General features: G+C 47.2%; 1 protein-coding gene and 1 long non-coding RNA gene across 4 annotated transcripts; one reads left to right on the plus strand and one right to left on the minus strand.

The window, feature by feature from the left end:
• Positions 1-217: 217 nt before the first annotated feature.
• LOC123148868 (uncharacterized) lies at positions 218-4,308 on the minus strand. 3 transcript variants are annotated; one of them, XR_006474219.1, is made up of 10 exons: positions 3,835-4,308; positions 3,411-3,749; positions 2,574-2,771; positions 2,339-2,471; positions 2,140-2,244; positions 1,941-2,049; positions 1,589-1,846; positions 1,347-1,483; positions 985-1,257; positions 218-879 (listed from the first exon to the last, which is right to left on the minus strand). It is a non-coding gene; the product is annotated as an uncharacterized lncRNA (long non-coding RNA). The 3 variants fall into 3 exon arrangements; XR_006474218.1 differs by having other exon boundaries at positions 1,589-1,869; positions 2,339-2,455; positions 3,835-4,303; XR_006474217.1 differs by having other exon boundaries at positions 2,339-2,455; positions 3,835-4,301.
• An 801-nt stretch (positions 4,309-5,109) lies between these two features.
• LOC123154098 (putative F-box protein At4g21240) lies at positions 5,110-7,397 on the plus strand. Its single transcript, XM_044572890.1, has 2 exons — positions 5,110-5,300; positions 6,005-7,397. Exon 2 carries the CDS (start codon positions 6,037-6,039, stop codon positions 7,201-7,203), a length of 1,167 nt encoding a protein of 388 aa, XP_044428825.1. The 5' UTR covers positions 5,110-5,300; positions 6,005-6,036; the 3' UTR covers positions 7,204-7,397.
• Positions 7,398-12,078: the final 4,681 nt, after the last annotated feature.

Genomic DNA, 12,078 nt, shown 5'->3' on the forward strand with positions numbered 1-12,078 from the left:
AAACAGGGGATCAACATGTATTCGTTTTCTCACTCTTGATGTTGTAGTATTTATGAGATCGGGTTATGGGAAGCAAATATAGGGTACAATCATTCTCTTTTTTAAATATAAGGTACAGCCATTCTTTTCTTTAAATATAAATAGATGACCCGTTGCGCCCCTGGCGCAAAAAGCGTATTCAAAGCATGAAATGTGCAAGCAATAATGGTCCAAAGACTGATAATGAAATCTTCGAAAGAATTTGAACACAACGAAGGTTGATACTTAGCATTTTCATACAAAGCAATGCATATTGCACTGCATTACAATCCATACAAAGTTATGAAAGCGGCCTTAAGGTTATTTATCATGCAACTGGGCCTTGGCAACCTGGTTCCGGACAGCATCTGCAACCTGGTTCCAGACAGCATCTTCTTCGACACAGAATGCAAACTCTTCATCCCTTTCTATGCTTCAGATGTTATCCAACAGAACATCGACAACCTGCACATTTAAGTTGAACTTCTTGTATATGGCAAAAGCCTCCTCATATAGTTGTGCTTCAACTGCTACTTCTCCAATGGCAGGACCATCAAAGTTGTCTAGTCAGTTAACATACTCCATGACCCTAGATGAGTCCGCCTTGATGGCTATCAAGATGAGCAGATTCTGAAGATTGAAGTTTCCACTGAACGCGGAATTCTGAAGGCAAGAAGTTCGATCGGTTCATGAGGGAGGTCAGCTGTCATGAAAGCCTTAACAGCAGCAGAAACTTGCTCAGGACTCTTGCTTTCGGGCAATGCAGTAGAAACCACTTGGTCAATGAACTGCCTTCTATATTCGTTATCACGCTGTAGAACTTTATCCCACAGATCGCCGTCCATTCTTTCAACCACATACCTGGAAATTAAAATCACATGATTTGAGCATGTAAGCAGACGCCCAATGGATATAAAGATTCGGAATATCGACAAGGCATCAGAACGGAAAAACAAATTTACATACCTAGCTTGGAGCTTGAACAGCAAGTTCTTGTTGGTAACATTGACAAGTTCTTCATCGCACTGTCCACGTCTGTAAGCAACAACAGCAAGAGTAGGATCCCTCTTTTCACAGTATTTACCCACCACACGGGAGTCCTAGAACGGGTTGGTAGTAAGGAAATGCTCAGGATTGCTGTTGCTGTCAATGATTATTAGAGCATTGTGGACATGCACATCTTGGCTACCCTCGCTCACTAAGTGCTCCAAAAATTGTGTAAGTAAACGTAGACGGTTCCTGATCAAAATATTAAACAAATAAGACCAAAAGAAAAAGCATGTGCGCATGTGTGTACAGGACAAGGGCTCAGAATCAATCAATCAAACCTCTTCTCGCATTCATCAACCAGTGGCTCGACAGGAAGAAGAGAACGAACAGATAAAATCAAACCCTTAATGAAATCTTCCATGCACTCGTCATCAAGTAACTGCCCCACTACCAACGGAGCATTTCCAGGGTTCACCTACAATACAGAGAAAAAAGCAAATTAGACATTCATATACTCGACATATTAGAAGAATGATACTCAAATAAAACTAAAATTTATGAGAGTTACAGAGTTACATACCTTCTGTAAATTTATGAGAGTTACAGAGATACCGGAGCATATTGTTTGTGTACAGATAGTGAGTAATCTGGAACAAAACCAAAGCGATCGCAGACAATTATGAGTGGTTGGGCATCAGGTAGTTTTGCTTCTGTCAGAAAGTTCTTTGTCTTCTCAGCATCGTAAAAGTTAGACTCTCTTGTGACTCGCTCAACTTCTTTAATCTGTCCAGTCCTTGCAGCTGATTCTATATAATTGAAATGGATATCTGGATCCTCGCTGTTTCCATGTGATGAAGTCAACTATTAAAGTGTGACACAGTAAGTAAAGGGCAAACAGAACATATCAAGTTATCTACATCAGGCATAAGTACCTTCAGCTCAAATAGGACCCTAAGAAGTAGAGCCCCTCGTATGATTTAAATTGTTCGAACAGTGTAATACAAGCATCAACTCCAAGCTGCTCACAGATTCTTTGGTGGCCTACAGATGAATTTGATAATTAGAACAAATAGAGGGGGGAGGGGGTGGGGGGAGCAGTAATGAGAAAGAGAAGGTAACTGTGCAGGCTACCTGCACAACAATTTGAAGATTTCCTCTCAGGTTGACCAGTAGAAGGTCCTTCATGCATTCTAATGCCCATTCTTTAGAAAGGGTTCCAAAGAACTCAACGAGTGCCTGTGCAAGAAAGTAGTCAGTGGATCGGAAAAAAAAATAGACTGCTAGCCAATGATAACTAAAAACAACATTTAACAGTACAAAAGCACTATACCTGCTTTGAGTATATAAGGATCTTGTCAAAGTCCCTCCTCTCAGCGAAAGCGGTGACGACTTTAGGGGTTGCCATAGCCTTTATGTATATTTTTAACGCCAGATCATTGTCTACCATCTGCAATAAGATACCACTGAGAGAACATTCCAGACACAATAGTAAACAAAATTAATAGAAACACGGCTATATCTTATGGCTCTATGCAATCAAGAAACATGGCAGAACGAAATTTTACCTTTACAAGATCTCCAAGCTCTTCACTGCACTCCAACTTGTCTTCCGCCAACCAATTTTCCAAAAGGTTCTTCTTGTTCTGATTGACAATAAGTCAAGATAACTCAAGGGATTCGTAAGCATTGAGCTTCCCTCGAGTAAGCAATGTGCCAAAGTACTGCACCAGTGGAGGTGTTTGTCCATCTTGAACAGGAACACTCTGCATTTGAAGCACAAAAATAGGAAATGAGCCAAGCAGAAGAACCTACAATTAAAGCAGATTATACAAGGGTAATATCTAAAATAAGATGACACTTTTTGGCCGTTGTGTTTCGCTTAACAAATAATACCTTCAAACAAAGAATAGAGATTTTAACACTATCAGCAGATTAACTGTATATAGATAATATGTCTTTGTAGGTGTACAGTTCCTAGTCCTAACCCAATAATACTTCCAGGAAATGATAACTACGAAGAGTTTGGTGTTGTAAAAAAAGTAGCAAAGCCCTAACTTTAATAATCCCTTTGTTCAAAATTTATATGATAAGCACACTTCATAAGTCAAGCAGTTCAGTCTGAAGAATGGCTGGCTCGTTAAGAAGGAATACGAATGGTATCCGATGTCAAAATTTAACCTCCAACTTGCAAGTAAATCAATATGAATGGAGAACAAGAGTAGCATAAAAAATAACTCTGGTTCAAGAGTACACCAAGAAAAACAGCAGACATCTTTTGTGGATGCATATGAGCAAGCCTAACAATTACGGCTTACCACAGCATGTATTTCTCCAGGCAAATAGGATAAATGACAAGCAGTTGAAGTACCATGCTGTGGTAAAGATCCATAATAAAAGCCCACCTCTTCAAACAAAAGAAGATGCACACATCCCCTGCCGACGCCGCGTCAGCCGCTCCCCCGCCTCAGCCAGCCACCGTTCCCCCACCTCGAGCCAGTCGCCGCCATGAAGCCATGGATCATACGCGGGAGGAGGAGAAACGCGAAGGGGAGGAGCGGTGGTGGCGGCCGCCTCCCCTCATCTTCTTCCTACCATGAGACCCTGCGTCGCTGCTCCTCCCTACCATTCCTCCCCACAGACGTATTCCGGCCGGCAGAGGCGCGAGATCGACGGGGAACGCGAGCTCTCCTCACTGGTGATAGCGGCCTGGCGCCTTTCCCCTTGGACATTTACAGAAACAGCTAGTGTGCACAAAAAAATGTGGCAAATCAGGGGCTGTTGCAGATCAGGGGCTCGGCTATGAAGAGATGCTCAAGACTGCCATACCTAGGGATGTTGGCGGTGCGCTGGTGCCGAGGATATCCAGCCCCGATGCGCTGCAGAGATAACTCAAACAGCGAATCCATGGTTGGCTGCTCCAAACCTGCGCAACCCCCAAATCCTCGATATTGGAAGGAACGGCGTCGCCTATTGCCGGCCTCATCCATCTTCTTCCCACCCCACCGCAACGGGAGCGCTGCCACCGTTGCTTCTTCTCACCACAACAGTCATCCTCATCCACTCCTGCTCCTCCACACCACAGATGCCCGTCGCTGTCGCTGCTCACCCCGACGACCCGACCGCCCTTGTCGAGCTGCGGATGGCAGGTGGAGGAGGAGGAGGAGAGGCAGCGGCGTCACGGGGGAGAACGATGAGGAAGAGGGGGAGAGGCGGCGGCGGCTGGGAGGGAGGTAAAGGAGGAGGAAGGGTTTTTACCGAGCGTTCACTCGGACCCCTCCTCTCTCACGCAGGGCGCTGGCGAAACGCCCTGCAACGCTGGGTCCAGCGGGAAAATGAGGTCCACCAATCATACACACAAAAGCAAAACAAAAATGTAAAGAAGGATAGACGGGTGAGCCTTTGACAGCACCATAAAAAGTGCCATCGCAGTAGATCGAGCGAACCAGATGGACCGGCGGACGCAGATGGCCCAGAATGGCGGGTACTCTAGCGTGGTTTATATGTTCAATTGTCCTAGTTCTTACTTAAGTAACCACTTCTAGAACTGAATGGTATATATATATATATATATATGGTTGTGCTTGTCTTGAGCACAACAGATAGTTCTAACTTAAGTACCACTGTGTTGAGTATGGTCCTAGTTTTTACTTAAGTACCACTTTTGCTACCATCTGGTGCCTTTTGTGTTGTCTTGAGCGTCATCGTGATGTGTTCGAGTATCTGTGCTATACATGTGCTATTTATTCCCCGTTCACTTTCACTTTGTATTGTTAACCAGTGTGAATGGCATTGACAACAGCTTGAAATTATAATTACTTTCTAAGCTCTTAATGTGTGGGATGAATCTGTGCTACTAGAGAATTAGTGCAAGTGTGCAACAATGACAGGCCATCTACCATTTTTGCTAAGAAAACAATGTAGTCTTAGTCATTCTCTTTTAGTGGATATACTTTTGTAAGACGTGGGAGAGGTATGTGCTTTGCCAATAGGAATTAGTTGTTGGAATGGCCGGGCCCTTCCCAATGTAACAGTAACCAGCCCACTCACTCACGCGGGCCTTCCCAGCGCACTCCGGCCCTATAGCGTGTCGCCGATAACATCATTTCTGGCCGGGTCATTCGTCGCCTCCTCTCCCCGGCGGCGCAGAAGATCCTCCTCGCCCCCTCCCAATATCTGTCAGCGGCGAGCGAGCCCTCGTCCGCTCCGCTTCGGGAGGATCGCCGTCGTCCTTCCCCTCGACGGCAACGCGTGCAGCGGCTGAGCGGGAGGAGCCGCCCGCTGCTCTCCTATCGGTAAGACGAACTGCACTTGGAACACCCCACAAATTCACCTTTTTTTTGTTTGTTTACCAATCAGTATATGAGATTTCAGTTATGAGCAACACAGAAATTGGTAGAAAAGAAGCCACTATTAGTCCCTAGACCCTCTGGTTTCGGAACCCCTGTCTCCTCTCCCATTACCTGATGCAATCACAACACATGGCCAGGATATAGACATTATTGCAGATTAGTCAACAGGGATTAGAGTTTCTGCTAGCTGATTCGTGCATTATGCATGACTATTTGATTACAAAGTACACAATGTTTGATGGCATCTCAACTGAGGTCACCAGAACTATGATGTGATCACAACAAGCACATGAAACATTTGTTCATTCGTTTAACCTTCTATTCATTAGTCTCTACTGACATGTTTTTGCAGTAAATATTGTTACATTGAAATGGTACGGCCGCATGATTTTCTGCTTATCATGTAGGATCGGGACGACAATTGTAAAACTCTAGCCAATTCACACTTTTGAGTTATGGTTCGTGCCAGTGGATTTTGGCTCCTCTTTTATATGGTAGATTCTTCATAGCAGTGCTCTGCCATAGAGCATTTGAATATAAAGCGTCACATTATATCTTTGACTTATGCCAAATACTGTTATGTGTTTGCCAAGTTGAATTTAGGGGTACAGATAAGCTCAATCATCTCCATCTTTTTTTTACCGTAGATTTGACGGAACACCGGTGGCAGTCAATCACCATGATGAAAAGAAGCCACACGACCGTCCTCGACGACCTGCCTGAGTGGATTGTGATCGAAGAGATCCTCGTCTGGTTGCCCCCCAAGGACCTCTTTCGCTGTCGTGCTGTCTGCAAGTTGTGGCGCAGTGCCACCTCCACCGACAAGTTCATGCTCGACAATTGCCGCCGCCAGCCATTGCTCCCTGTCATCACACAGGATATCCCTGGACAGGAAGGAGTCAGGTTCGTTGTCTTCCGTGACAAAAGTGTTGGAGCCGATCAAAAGCTCTGTCCAATCATCCAGCACTCTAAGTTCCATAATCTCCTGGGCGCCTGTGATGGCTTTCTCATCTTGTTCAGTGAGTCTGATTTCTGGATCTGCAACCCGGCCACTCGCAAATGTGCTATACTACCGCAACCTCGAGTTCCATCATCATCGGCAGGGGTTCCCCGCATCTACATAGCTGGATTCTACCAGCACCAACCATCTGGGGAATACCGGGTGCTTTGGTTCTCACGTGGCTGCCTTTGTGGCTACGTTCTCAGGTTTGGATCCGACAAGCCGAGAATCATCAGTCGGCCATCTGTGTCATCGCGTTTGCCGGAATTCTGGCACCAAGGGGAATTTGATTCCTGCTATAGTTCACAAGTCAACCACCGCGGCAGCCTGCACTGGTTAACAGGAATCTACATGGAGACTGCCGTGGACATTATGGTGTTTGACACAGTTACTGAGACGTTCCGGTGGATGCGCAGTCCTGGCCGGTTGGGCCGTCGGGTGTCGTTGTTGGAGATGGACAACAAGCTTGCTTCATGCATCGACAATGATGCCAGCATAGAGATTTGGGTGATGCAAGACTATGAGGCTGAGGTCTGGGCCTTGAAGTACCGGATTAACTTGTTAGCGATGAATACATCACCACAGTTCAAGTATATTTCTAAGATGGCACTGCTTAACCAGCGTGAGCTGCTGATCTGTTGTCACACTCCATCGGTGGGTCCTGATTATCTGTTGCATTGTGACACTGACGGAAAGTTTTTGGGATATTACGAGATGAAAGAGGGAACATATTCAACATACTTCACAAATCAGTACTTTCAAGAGAGCATGATTCCACTTCCGTTCTGTGAGATGCAAGAAGAAGGTGGTGTGGATAAGGAGCCTCCATTCTTCATAGGGCTATAAGCTGGTTTGTAATTCTAGTTGCCATGTATGCCTTTGGAGTATCCATCCTTTATGAGCACAAGGTCCTAGTTCTTACTTTATAGTACTAGTAGAACTGAACAATCCATATGGCTGTTCTAGCTCTTTTGCTACCAGCGGGTGCCTTTTGTGCTGTCTTGACCGTCATCATGATATGTTGGAGTATCTATGCTATACACCTGTGCTACTTCTTCCCCATTTACTTTCGCTTCCATTGTTAAGTAGTGTGAATGGCACTGGCTTCAATTTGAAATGCTAATTATTTGTGCTACTAGAGAATTAGTGCAGCGTTGGCATGCCATCTAGCATGGTTTCTAGGAAAACAGTGCCATCAAGAAAATATGAGAGATGCAGTTGTAGTCGTTTTCTTTTAGGGATAAACACAATACGCCCCCTTGCCCCCGCGCCGTCCCCCCCGCGGGCGGCTCGGGCGGCGGCGCCAGATCCCGCCGCGGGCGCCCTCCCCTTCCTCCTCCCGCCTCAGCCGCTGGCCGGAACCGCCAGGGCGAAGCCCCTCGCGGTGGCTGGCGGCGGGGGACCTCTCCTCCACGTCTTGGTGCTGGTGGGCGCGGGCCCCCCTCCCTGGGCGGTGGCGTCGGGCGTGCACAGGGTCCGGTGGCGGGGCGGCTCCTTCTTCGGTCGGCGGCGCGCTGCGATGCTGCGGCGGTGGATGGGGGCTTGGCCCGCGGCGGCTGTGCCCCGTGGTGGTGGCGGGGGCCCGGCTTCGGTCCTTCGGTGGTGCTGCGGGTGCTCTTCCTTCCCCATCGCGGGTGTGCGGTGGTGTTCCTCGGGCAGCGGTGGTTCCGGCGGCAGCGCTGCGCCGGATGGTGAGGAGGCGGCGGCGCAGCCACTTGGCTGTGGGCTGGCGCGGCGACAGGCGGCAGCGCCCTTCTGTCCTAGATCTGGGCCCTTTTGGGCCCCATCTGGGTCTGGGCGGGCCTGGCCGGCGGCACCGACGGACGGAGGAGCGGCTCGTGCGGGGGGTTGCGGAGACGGAGGCACGCGCACTGCAGCGCGGTGATGGGAGCTTCACGAGCCCTATCTGGCTCGGCCGGGCCGTGGGCCAGGTGTGCTCTCCTTGGTGCGTCCGGCCGGTGACCGCCATGGGCGGTGGAGGTCGTCCCCTCCTGCGTCGCTGCCGATTCTGCCGCTCATCGTTCCCGGTTGTCTCCTCTCGGCCTTGTTGGTTTCGCTTCGCCGCTTGGTCGTGTGCGACGGCTTCGACGGACAGAGGTGCGGCTCGTGCGGGGGGTTGCAGAGACGGTGGCGCGCTAACTGCAACATGGTGACGAGAGCTTCACGAGTTCTTTCTGGCTCGGCCGGGCCGTGGGCCTGGTGTGCTCCTATTGTTGCGTCCGGCCGGTGACCGCCAAGGGCGGTGGAGGTTGTCCCTCCCGCGTGGCTGCTGATGTTTGCCGCTCCTTGTTCCCGGCTGTCCCCTCTCGGATCCGTCGGCCTCGCTTCTCTTTCCATGGTGAGACGGCGGTGGTGATCTAAAGACCTTGGTGGCGCATGTTGGTGGGCGGCAAGATTGGTGGAGTGCGACGGAGCGGCCGGGGCTGTGGTTGTGTGGCGGACGGGAGAAATCCCTGTCGGCTTGGCCGGCACCAACGCAGTGACGCCCGCAGGCGCCACCGGTCCTTCCCAAAGGGCGCCGGGCTTACCTCTTCCACACGCCCCTCCGTGTACCGGGGGAAACCCTAGGACCTGTCCGGGCAACAGCGTCGACATCGTCGCGTTCCTTCCTGAAGGTGTTGCTTGGTATGCGGCGGTCCGAAGTGCTAGGAGCGTGGTGGAAATTCTCCGGCGGGCGCAGCGGTTGCGGGTCACCATCGTTTTCATCGACCCGACTCTGTTGTCATTAGTTTCTTTTTCTTTCTCTGTCATTAGTTGTATCGTGTGGTTGCTATATATATATAGCGGGGCGAAAGCCTATTTCGAGAGTCGTTTTCTTTTAGAGATATACTTTTATAAGACGGTGGGGGAGATATGCGCTCTGCCAATAGAAGTTAATTGTGGGACTTGTAGATAGTTGTTGGAATGGTTAGTTTGGATATTTTCTGGGGTTAATAGTTTGATATTCGCTGCTCTGTATGCAATTTTGGTTTAACTCCAAAGTAGAATTCCTTGTGGCACCTGTTTTCTCCTGGTCTATGTTGTGTGAGGATGTTTTGTTTTATGAGGGATACTTGCGTAGTTGTGCAGTTTGGTTCTTAATACAGTTCTATTTCTTCAGTATGGTGTTAAACTTTGATAAAGTGATCTGGTTCCTATTCTTGACTCTTTATGGTGTGCTGTAAGGCTTGTCAAGCAGTGGTATTTTGCTCTAAGGCTGTAGAGCTGTTTCTTGTTTGTGATTCGGTTTAAGTTTTAACTGCTCTTGCAGGCTGTCATGGTTTGGACTGCCCAGCTTTGAAAGTGTTGGACTTGTATGTTTTCTTCTTACTCTGTGACAAGAATCGACTTGAACATCTACTCTCCTGGTCCTGGACCGGGAAAGATGTGCTAGTTTGCATGTCGACAGTTTGCCGCCTGGTTTACGACTAGCCCAAATGTGCCTGCAATTTTCTTGATGCAACCAGACTAATGGATACTAGCATCCTGAAACACTCCCTGAGGTTCCATGTATTTTTTATCGTTTCTTTTTAGTTGCATATAAATTTTTGTCAAAGTCAAACTGTGCAATGTTTGACTAAGTTTATATTAAAAAAAATATCAATTCACAATACGAAACTAATAGTATTAGATGCATTATGAAATTAATTTTCATATTGTATAATTTTAGTATTGGAGATATTGATATTTTTGATATAAATTTGGTCAAACTTTGCTTAGTTTGACTTTAAACGAATCTTATATACGGAGTAAAAAGAAACAGAGGGAGTACTACATCTGAGATCCAATGTGGCATCAGAGGTATAGAGCACTTGGGTAACACTGAGCTGGGACGATTCGTTCTGTCTGAAATAAGAAATGATGGTTTTTATTTTTTGCGGGAGAAATGATGGCTATGGTCATGTAACTTAGGATTTGGAAGGCAAGAAGTCTGCAACCAGCTTGGTGGAAAAATATCTGCAGTTGACTTGTGGTACTGTGGAGCAACTTGCAGATGGCTGGAGGACTGCACTGAGGTTCTCAGGCACAATGCGCATAAGCTTGTTCAGCTTGTTCGTATGTGCATGTGAAAGCAAGAAGGATCAATGCCGAGCAGTATCGATCGATCAATTCATTGGTTCTATTTTTTTAGGAAAGGGGAAGGCACTCAAGGTGCCAAATTGCACTGAACTTAGCTCAGTTACAAAATACAGGAAGTGGTTGAAAAAGTACTCATCGCCATTTCCATTTGTATCTGGCGGGCGAAATGCTGAACACCTTGCGCGCGTGGTGGAAGAAGACGGCCGGTGAAGAGCCCTGTGTCTTTCCTAGACCAGGAGGCAGGCCAGTCGCGCGTGGAGGCGACAGTGGTCCCGACCGGCAAGCAAGTTAGCCGAGTTTGGAGCGTTGATGGCAGCAGTGGAGGCTAGGGGGTGGTGTGGATGTGGGGTGCTACTTCGGCAGCGAAAACAGTTCACCAACGCCGGCAAGAGTGGCCGTCAGGTCCGGCGTACTGCTGGGGAGGTATTTGGGTGCGGACGGCAGCCTGGGCAGCATGCAGTTGGCCAGAACTGATCGGCGGCAGCGAGGGCGGGGTGGCCGGGTGTGTTGGCTGTTGATGGGATAGGGGTAAAATGGCTAATGTGCCACGGACTAGCAGGAAGGAGAAAAACCAGGGCGGGCGTCGCGTGTGTCCACGCCGACGAAAAACCGGCTCAAATTTGAATTTAAAAAAGGGTCACACGCGGACAAAGAACGGACGCTGATCCGTTTGCATGTTCGTTTCGGTCCAAACGAAAACGCCCGGACAATTTACGTCACCGCGTTGGACTTGCCCTAAAGCCTGGCATGAGGGCATCTCCAACATCATATGTCAAAGTGCTACTCCCTCCGTTCCATAATGTAGTGCCTATAGATTTTTTGAAAAGTCAAACCTCACAAACTTTGACGAAGTTTGTGGAGAAAAATATTTACATATAGGGTGCGAAACATATATCACTAGATTCATCATAAGATGTAGTTTCACACTATATATTATTGGTATTGTAGATATAAATAATTTTCTCTACAAACTTGGTCAAAGTATGTAAAATTTGACTTTTCAAAAAATCTATAGGCACTACATTATAAAACGGAGGGAGTATTAAATATTAGACCACGTGGTGGTCTTGACATCCTTTGCCATCTAAATAATGCATTAAATGTGATATATCCTGACCACCGAAATTCGCTAAATCCAACACAAATCTGTTGAAGCTTTGAGAGCATGGTTAAATAGTATATCCAACAGCTATATGAATTTGCCATGTCACTTATAGCAATTTTATAGCCCACTCATATAATAATTAGTCATACTAGTATACTTTATCATTAATATATGACCCATATGTTTCTCTCACAAAAGACATTGAAGCTCGTGCTATAGCCGACTTCTCTTTTCTCATCCAACTAAGCAAAAATATATTATTTAAAGTGTTACAGCCCGCTTACATCATCTTTTTTTTTTGAAAAACAACCAACTTTATTAATTAGAAATAACAGTTACATCGTCTATTAGAGGTTGTACAATTTCGACCAAAGGCTCCTCAAACCATTCCCTTGTCTCAGAAAATTTAGCTAGTCTGGCAAGCTCATAAGCTACCTTATTCGCTTCCCTATTACAATGCTCAAAACTAGTAAGAGGAAAATCACACGCTAAGAAATAACAATCATCAAACATTACCGCTGCCGCTCCTGCTGAACGTCCTCCATTCTTCATGGTAT

Source organism: Triticum aestivum, chromosome 7A (genome assembly GCF_018294505.1).
Source record: "Triticum aestivum cultivar Chinese Spring chromosome 7A, IWGSC CS RefSeq v2.1, whole genome shotgun sequence".
Taxonomy (NCBI): Eukaryota; Viridiplantae; Streptophyta; class Magnoliopsida; order Poales; family Poaceae; genus Triticum; species Triticum aestivum.

Excerpts from the sequence above, each read along its gene's own strand:
- LOC123154098 (XM_044572890.1), top strand. The coding sequence starts at position 6,037 with ATGATGAAAAGAAGCCACACGACCGTCCTCGACGACCTGCCTGAGTGG.